Here is a 9,695-nt window from a genome sequence, read left to right on the forward strand (position 1 = left end):
GTACATGAGAAATAATTATAGAAAACGTCTGGTAAAACGACTAAATCATCGAGCCCGCGCCAAACAAGGGACGCGTCTTCTTTAAAACCCCGTTCGTGCCCGTGCAAAAGCGTGCTTGAGTACTTCACTGCCCCGACGCCGCCCCACCGGATCGTTGATGTGTCCCGCTTGAAAGACTAACGCGTGGCATGGTGTGCCAACTCGATAAAAAAGTGCTTGATTATATCTTGACTTCATGGGACTAAATCTTCTGAAGCCACAGTTCGCAATGTTTCCTTCAGTCTTCCTGCCAGGAGTCACACATGGAAGTCCAGTAACGTCCTCCTACACCTGGCGATGGAAAAGCCAGCAGTCAAGAAGAATCCGTGAGTCGAACATGCTATTGCCATTGCCAATTGCTAGCTCTAACGTAACACTGTCAATTTACTCCAGATAGAGTGCACAAAAGACTTGTCTTATTCTCTTAATTATATTTTACTAGTAAATCATCTGTGAAAGTATACATCTTTACTGGCGTTTAGCCAGTGATTCAGTTATTATTCTCAGCATTGTTTAGTGCTGGCAGGTCTAACGGTTATTAGTAATATAATAGTGAAAAATTGAGCAAAGAAAATGGGATTCCATCGGGATTCGAACCCGAGAGTGGGGCCGAGACCTCCAACTCCGGATTGCTAGCCCGTTGCTCTACCGACTGAGCTATAGAAATTGCCCTAGTTCAGTGTTCGTCCCAGAAACCCTAAATTCTCAATGCTCGAATGGTCAGAAGCTATAGCAGTGTGTTTGTATGCGACACACACGTACACACTTGAACCTGGCATAAACCCGAAGGATAATTCAACAACTTGGGGATAAATGCGATTGAGGCAGAGGGATCACCGAAGTGATGCATATGCGCATATGCAGCTTTTTGAGTATGTAACAAACGAAAACAGGAAAAACTGACCAGAAATTAGTAATATCAGTAGAGTATGGGCTGGGACTAGCGTAGGGATTTTGGTGCAGAATGTAATTTCATAAAAAATGTTGATTCCAGGCAGATTTCATGAGACTATTTAAATTAACGTGAACCTGCTCCCCAAAAAGCCTGTGATAACATATGTGTAAGTAATGCTGTAATTTGAAAAAGAAAAAGAAGATATCATGTACCACAAGAATTTCTATAGATCTACTAAATGCCATGTTTTATTGTTTATGGCCAACTTTGCGGTTCTCATGAGGTCAATCAATTGTGGTAGTTTCTACTATAACATATAACGTTAAACATTTAACAGTGTACACTTCCGTTCCATTATGTTTCTTTTAGTTTCATTTTTTTTCCCATCTTGCTGCTTACTGTAAAACATGATATATTCACAGCATGAATTTTTCGCGAATTGGAGCCAACGGCCTTTTTTGCGGCATGAAATTTTCGCGAACTGCCACTGGTATTCAGTGCATATAGTGTACAAAAGAACTTTCGCGTGCATTTTAATTTCGCGAATCTTCACACGCGAAATTCGCGAAATTAAAAAGCACGCGAACATTTCTCGTTTTACAGTATTTATGTGCTGCTGCTTCAATGTGATATAAATTAAGTCCTTGAAATGAATTTGAACTATCTTTGAAGAGAGAATGAATTTGCCAAAATTTTGGTCACTTCCTTTTTTCCCTCCCCTCCCCCCCCCCCCCTCTCTCTCTCTCTCTCTCTCTTTGTGGTCAAACTGAACAGGGTCATCTCTTGAAAATTGCCTTGGAAGGCTGGAATGTCGAAAAGAGAATGAGTACCTATTCTCAAGCCCGGAGTTTGTGGAAGGAATACCGCCATTTGCCTGTGAGTTTGCTGTACAGACTGGGATTGACCACCTCTTGGCAGCAGCAGATGAGGATGGACATGTGGTCATTTATGATACATATCGCACTGGACAAGAGGCACAAGTAAAAAGTAAGGTTACCAGGCAGTATTGCTGTTGTTGCTCATCCACAGGCAGCCTAGTTCTTTATAATGAACTTTTAAAGATTGTCAAATGAATCTGATAGAAGTTTTTGTTTTTGTTTTGTTTGTTATTTTAATTGTTTTATAAATTGACAAATGATTTGCAGTGTTCGAATTTGGAAATAAGATAAAAAATATGAATTTCAAGAAAAAAAAAGTTTTCAAGGCTGTCAAATTTGTATGTATTTCATCATGAAATTGGCAGTGCTTTCTTCAACAATCATGTGGAATTGTGTACAAATAGTATAAAGGAAGTACAACCTGCACATTGCTTTGTAAAGATTTTGATTTTGATTGAAATTGAATGGCGTACACATAAAGTTTTGGCAAATAGGTAATTTGCATACTTTTAGAGTAGATGACTTAAAATCTTGAATCTTGAGTCATAGTTTCATGTACACTTTAAAAAGCATATAAGTATATTCATTGCTCGTAGAGTACAGTTTGTACAAGGACACAAAATGTAACATTTGTTTGCAGTTTTCTGTGTGTAGATGTTGATTGAACAAAGAACATTCAAGTTACATACTCTATGTCTGTTCATTTCTTCTTCTTTTTTTTCATATGATGTTAGTTTGGTCAGCCCACAACAATGCCATCTTTGACACCGCATGGTCACCCACTGACCCCCGTCTGGTGACTGCGTCAGGTGACCAGACGGCTGCCCTATGGGATGTGAAGACATCCACCAAAGTAGCCTCGTTCCAGCAACACAAGTGCAGCCTCAAGTCGGTTAGCTTCCGTCCCTGGGATGGCCACATATTTGCGACAGGCGCACGCGATGGCAACATCATGATCTGGGATGACAGACGCAACAAAGGAGGTACATGCTGTACACACTATGCATTTCATGATTGATTAAATTTGTAAACAACCATTTTTACAGAATGAGAAAACACCACATAATATGTCATGTTCAAAGAATCACCTTTTAGTTGGGACGATAATATGTACAGGCAAATTTTTTTTTTCGTTTATATGTTGACATTGTTATCCATGTGTTCCTAATGAGAAGATTAGTTTAAAGTGATCTCAATTTCCATTTTTGTGAAAAAATAATTATGGTGCCATTTCTAGCATGGAAGACAAAAAAGAACATACATATTGTAGCTACCACCCCTGCTGTAGGAGGCTTCTCATCTGATCAAACCTTAAGGCATAATTTACCATAGCAGAAGAAACAAAAACCCAGCATCAGTACTTTAAAATAGTTCTAAAATGCGAGTTAGGGATAGAAACAACCAAATTTGAATATGTATAATCGATGTTAAGTATTGTTAGATATACAATTTATGAACAATAGTTATAATAAAAATGTTTCCAGACTAAACTGTCTACAGTTGAGGTTTAATGAGAAAAATACTGCTATCTCCTTATGTTTTAGGCTTTATTTCAAAAACTTTATATGGTAGGATGTTTTGTGATATAACAGACCTACACATATGTGATATCTTGAACATTTTTTAAATCACTGCCCCCAAAGGTAAACAGGACCTTTAAATGAGTTTGTTGTGTGCATATATCCACATTGCTGTTCAGCATTATTGATGTCTTCTGCAGTGAATACTCAATTTGATGATATGAAATTGCACTCAGACTGCAGGTACCATTTATTTTTAAATACTATGACTTTAGATTAACATGTCTACAAGACCAACAACATTGTGTGTTGGGATTGATATTGGGACATTGGGATGGTATACTTCAAATATCTGTGTAAGCATAGTTCTTCACACTTCATTGCTATTGTGTTTCTCTTGTTACAACCAGGTACCAATCAGCACAAACCAGTGTTGGTCATCAAAAGCGCTCATGCAGACGAGAACAAGGTGAAGTCGCAGCCTCGGCGACGTGGGAAGCTAGCACCAAACCTCCCTGCAATTGATTCCTCGCAGAGTGTTAGTGTCGTCCTGTTTCAAAAGGAGGACACCCTCCTATCAGCAGGTGCAGCTGATGGGTAAGGCAAATGAGATGTTTTCTTCCCCATTTCATACCCTGATACTGACTGTGTTCAGATTCTGTTTCTGGTTGATGCCCAATGAAGGTCTTTGCAATCTGTCAATTTCACAGCTAGAGTTTGATAATCAAGCAGTGAGCTGTGTAATGTCATGTGGCTGTTCCTCTGCATACAGTTTGTTTCTCATGTTTCAAGTGTTTGTATCCTCTATGAGCAACTCTCCTTTATCCGTTTATTTGAGAGTACTGCATTACCGATGGGTAAACTTTGATTTAGTAGAGGAGGTTATCATATTCACAATGTCATGAACAGTTTCTCTCGCTTTTGATGCTCTCTCCACAATTTTTTATTGCATTAAGTTTGCTACAACTATGCAGTATTTCAAGATATGTTTTTATACCCAATAAATCATCCCAATTAACGTGAATGGGGATGAAATGATCAATGCATAGGAATTTTGTAAATAAGATCTATGCTCAGTGTAGCCAAAAGCCTGCTCCTAGTCATAGCAATGCTCATAAAGCTTTTCTGATATTGATAGCACTCAACACTTAGAGAATTTAAAAAGAAATATAAAAGGAAGCTGCTTTTTTTAGCAGAGGATTCATTTATGTTTTTCTCTCCTTTTTTTATTAATTTGTCTTTAATTACAAGCATTGTGAAAGTGTGGGACCTGAGAAAGATGAAGTCATCTGGTACATCCAACCTGAGTCCATTGCATCAGTTCCCTTACAGTGGATCTAGGAAGAGAAAGAGGGGTAAGACTCACATGTTATACTTCTAGTTTCCACCTGGGACGCAGTGGCAGGAAGATGCTAAGATGTTATCAGTGCAATTAATCCCATCATTATGCACTAGATGTGCAACTTTTCTACATTGTTTGAGTATTTTGTTCGTACAGTTGTGCTTATCTGGGATTCCACCTTATGTCATACATACATCAGTGTTTTTATGCATATTTCTAACTGTATCTGTTTCGTAGATTCCTTTTAGCTCATATGAGCTGAATGGCTCAAGTGAGCTATTGTGATCGCTGTCCATCTGGTGTCCAATGTGTGCTGCCTGTAAACTTTTTCTTATTTTCAACTCTTAGAGAACTTAGATTAGCCAATTTTCATATTTTGTTTTAATTTTTTTCTTCCTTAAAACTGGTGCCTGGATTTTGACCAAACTTTGCAGGACATGGCAGGAGGGGGCTATAGTTTGTACAAATGGTGATGTCCCAAGGGGGGGGGGGGGGGGGGGGGGGGGGGGCTCTGGGGCTCTGGGGCTGGGCCCAAGTACCCAAAATTAGGTGGATGTTGCCCAGGGGGCCTGCAGCAATCCCCAAGTCTCAAGATTGATTTATGTAAAAGCTTGCGTCTGGTAGAGTGCTATGAAGGTGAAGGACAATGTTCATGTGAGCATTAAACCCACTGGTTTTGTGTGTTTTCAGAGAAAAAGCTCTATCAAATGTCATGTTTCTATCTTTGTGGCCTCTGTTGATAGTGAAGTATTGGAGATTGTTGAATTATATTTTTGCAAATTTTATTCCCTTTTGTCAAGTTGCAGTGTGGGCAAGTATGGAGATGATGATAACAATTAGAATGAAGGAATTTGTCCATTAAATTTATACTCAATCTAAAATGTTGCTCCTAGTCTAGTGTATGTTACATGTTTTTTTTTTTAACTTAACACATACTTGCCAACTAATAAGATTTTATCAGATTCAGTAAGATTTTTTACATTAAAAATAGCAAAATAAGATTTTCTGTCAGAGAAATAAGATTTTAAAAAAATATTTAGATATACTTTTCATGTGTATTTTCTGAAGATTTGACTGAAAGTAAGGTTTTTAACTTCAGTTTGCATATAAAATAAGATTTTTGCAATCCATGAGTAAGATATTTCATCTTGAAATGTTGGCAGGTATGTTAACAGCCATCCATCCTTTTTTCCATTGATTCTTGATTTCACTGTTTAATTTGTACTTGTTCACAGGCTTTTCATCCTTGGCCCTCAGTTCATCACGAACTCGACTGTTTGCAAGCTGCACAGATAGTGTTATCTATGAATATGATCTTGGAGGAGCGCTATGCTCCATCCCATTGAGCCAGTACAGCGGTCACATGAACTCCACCTTCTTTGTACGAGCAGCTCTCTCGCCGAATGACCTCTTCCTTTTGTCTGGGTCCAGTGACAACCATGCCTATATTTGGAAGGTATGCTCTATGGTTTGCGGACATTCTGAGGGAGTAGTTAATGCATGCTAGCCAGTCATCAGGCAAGCTTCAGCTTGACAAAATATGTACTGTGGATTCCAGAGAGTAGATCTGTCCATGAATTGAACTACTTTCTTTTTAGTCAACCCTGTCAGATTAGGAGCTTGTGTTTCATCCTAATTTGTTTTTATGTTGATGTCAATGGATATCACATTAAATATATCACACTTGACAGCAAAGCTAAGGACTAATGGGAGAAAAGTAAATCAGTGTTCACATTCCTTGATTACATACAGAAATCGTTTGTTTTTGCCACCTGGTAGTCTGTTGGGTGTTTATATTTGAATGCTCAATTTCATTAGTGTTTAATTTGGTTGCATGTTTGTTTTACGGTTTGCTGCAAAGTAGCCCTCTCATATACCGGTATACAAATGACGCACAGGTCTGAGTGCGTCAGTCGGAATTGTGTGCATAAGGTAACTATGGAATGCTTAACCCACGAGGCGAAGCCGAGTGGGTTTAGGCTAAATTCCATAGTTACCGCATGCACACTATATTCCGACTGACGCACGAAAAGACATGTGCGTCATTTGATTTATAGAATGGGTAATTTTCTTGTCAAAAACCCAGTTTTCTATCGTGTTACCCGATGACAAAATTACTGGATGCATTTCCTTTTGGCTTTCCGTAAAGGGCATGCATACCCGTACTTACGGTTTTTACTGGATGCATGGCCAGCCATGCATAAGTTTTTACTGGATGCATGGCCAAGCCGAGTGCGCGAACGCTTGCTTTAGTGCGCGAACCTTTGTTACAAGTACGCGTACTCTTGCTAAGTGCGCGATAACATATTTACCACTGTGACTCAGCGTGCGGCCAGTAAAAATGAACACACAGCTCTCGACCAATCAGATCGCAGCATTCTCGCTACCCATTCTATAATATTTGTTTGCTTCTGTGTAGATCGGAGAGCCAGAATGTCCGCCATTGACCCTGGTGGGTCATGAGGCTGAGGTCACAGCAGTGGCTTGGTGTCAGAGAGACTTCACGAAGGTGAGCATCTGTTTAAGGGTATGATTACGCAGATCACCCTTTCTATGGCCTAACAAACTGATCTCCAGTAATTGCACAAAATTTTGCATCAAAATAAAAAGATTGTAAATTTGTTGGATTTCATAATTTAAGTTGTGCTTTTTCTTCTTCAAGGCAGGTAGAGGTTATGATAAGTGTGGGGTTTTATTGTATTGTGTTTTGTTTTTGTTTTTGTTTTTTGGATTGAATTGATATGAAAGACACATTTTTGAATTAGTCTTAAATTGGCAACAAATCACCCCCATATTGGTTCCTGTAGTGAAGTATCTTTGTTATGAAATTAACGTGAAAGGGACCATGTTTACCATCTAGTCCCAACTTTCTAGCTCTGATATTGAATCTTGCCCCTCAAAATTGATAACCAATGTGAATGATAGAGAATTTGAATGAAGAAAGGGTGTGATTGTCATTGAAAGTTTACCTCCGTGGTACAAGCATTTTCATGTTGTGCCTTCAAAGGTCTACTGTGGAACTTTCACGCCAGAAACTTTTCACACTTGGCCACTTTCAGTGAATTCCACCTGTTTATGATTTTGTGGAGAAATATAAGTAGAGAAATATTCTCATGTTCTTATTTACTGGCCAGTTGAGTAGAGTGTGAAAAAAAAATCTCTACCCTTCAAAGTATTTCATGTTTGCAGTAATTGAATTGATAACCCCCAATTTCCAACACATGCAGGTCGTGACTTGTTCGGATGATAACACCCTTCGCATGTGGAAGCTGAGAGGCCGGGAATCACCCATTGATGACCAGCTGAATGAGATTATAGGGAGAGCAAGGAGATGTGAGAGGGAGCCAGACATTGCAGGCCAGGGTAAGCTAATTCTTTCATCTCAGAATCATTGATAACTGGAGTTTCTATACTCTTTCTGTACTTTGTCCAGAATACATTCTAAAAATTCAAGGTTTTTTGATATATATTATATTATAAAAGTTAAAATAAGTAAAATGAACTTGATTTCATGACAAAGAAAATACACAGATATTTCCAATGATAGCTCTCTTGTGTGATGTTATTCCCACGTAACTTTATTACATCTCCACAAGCGGAGTGTACATATTTAACCCGTTGAGGACGAGTCCCGAGTACTGGTATACTTGGGGAAGCGTCTATGGGAAATGTGTGTCGTAACAAAATCAGAGCTTCCTCAATGGGTAAAGATGAATTATATTCTCTTTTTCTCATATCTCCAACACCATCCAGATGCAGTTGTGAAGAGTCAACCAGGCCAAACAGCTCAGAGTGATTTGAGCAGCAAGAACAGGTCCACCCCAACCAAGGAAATACCACAATCTCCCATCCAGAGCCCATTGCCATGTAGCACCAAGAAGAGGAAATTTAGCCTTAGAGATTGGGCCACCACATCACCAGGACCATCTCGGCCAACCTCGTCCCAGTCGTCCAAATCTTCTCCAAAGAGGCAGAAACAAGAGAATGCAGAAGACAACACTGCGGTGGTCCCCATAGCAACGGGACAGGGCCATGTAAAGGAACTGGCCACAAACAAAAGGAAAGTCAGTGAATATATGAAGGGGGATTCCACAGACAATGCATCACTCTCCTCCAAGAAACTTAAAGTTGTCAATGGTGGATGCACACCTAAATCAAAGACAACACCAGTTCAGATAAAATTGAGTGACAAGTTGGTGCACCAGATTTCAGAGGTTACACAAAATAGAGGTAAATCCAATCCCAAATCTAGCAGTGTACTCTCCATGTCAAGTCCAAAAGTGAGTAAGAGTGACAATCACAGAAGAGAGGTAGATCAGGAAAATGTTAATCACAGAAAGCCCAGAAAGGAATCAGGCAGGGAAAAGGTGACAACCCCTAACCTCCCTCATCAACGATCTCCCCTGAAGGATGACATTCCAATGAATGAAGCAACGTCACATGCGCTGAACTCTGTCAAGAAGAACATTGCCTCTGCGTTTTCCGATTCTCCTAAGTCGGTTCTTCAGTGTGAGAAGAGGAAAGGTGATGGAGAGAAGTGTCGGACCCTTAAGGACAGCTTTGGGGAAAAGAAAGTTGGCAGACTCTTGCAAACAAAGAGAAGGAACAGCAGTGGGACCATTGATTCATATTTTCAGCCACTCCCAAAGAGGCACAAATCAGAGACATAATAAGTTCCCCTTTTCCTCTTCATCTCATTTTATGTTTTGTTTTTCTCTCTTTGTTTTTTTCCAAGTCATCTGGCAGATGTTCTTTGTTTTGTTTTTTCCCACACCAAGTTAAAGTTAGCTTCAATGGATTGAGTAAAAAAATCAAATGAGAATGGTAGAGGTTTCTTCAGAATGGGACATAGAATAAGAAAGATACACTTGAGGGTCATAGCATGTTAAAATGTTAAAATCAATGTTGGTCAAGGATTTGCACTGTTACTCTGCATAATGAAGTAGTCGTTTTAACACCAAACAATACTAAATATTGTGAGAGCACTACCAGTCTTTGCTGCAGGCATAGGAGCACACACA

The 9,695-nt window shown here is 39.3% G+C and overlaps 1 protein-coding gene across 1 annotated transcript; it reads left to right on the top strand.

Moving 5' to 3' along the window:
• The first annotated feature begins 268 nt into the window (after positions 1 to 268).
• On the top strand, positions 269 to 9,344 carry LOC139715334 (denticleless protein homolog). Its single transcript, XM_071626910.1, has 9 exons — positions 269 to 365; positions 1,709 to 1,921; positions 2,547 to 2,795; positions 3,743 to 3,929; positions 4,584 to 4,687; positions 5,910 to 6,130; positions 7,094 to 7,183; positions 7,902 to 8,037; positions 8,428 to 9,344. Exons 1-9 carry the CDS (start codon positions 269 to 271, stop codon positions 9,342 to 9,344), a joined length of 2,214 nt encoding a protein of 737 aa, XP_071483011.1.
• The last annotated feature ends 351 nt before the right edge of the window (positions 9,345 to 9,695 follow it).

This window comes from Diadema antillarum, unplaced genomic scaffold (assembly GCF_040938485.1).
Source record: "Diadema antillarum isolate AM-2024a unplaced genomic scaffold, OU_Dant_1.0 scf00000046, whole genome shotgun sequence".
Lineage (NCBI taxonomy): Eukaryota > Metazoa > Echinodermata > Echinoidea > Diadematoida > Diadematidae > Diadema > Diadema antillarum.

Bases quoted from the DNA above. Each gene is read 5' to 3' on its own strand.
- LOC139715334 (XM_071626910.1), top strand. From the start codon at position 269: ATGTTTCCTTCAGTCTTCCTGCCAGGAGTCACACATGGAAGTCCAGTA. The intron at 366-1,708 runs GTGAGTCGAACA...CAAACTGAACAG, and splicing joins CCAGCAGTCAAGAAGAATCC to GGTCATCTCTTGAAAATTGC. The intron at 1,922-2,546 runs GTAAGGTTACCA...ATATGATGTTAG, and splicing joins ACAAGAGGCACAAGTAAAAA to TTTGGTCAGCCCACAACAAT.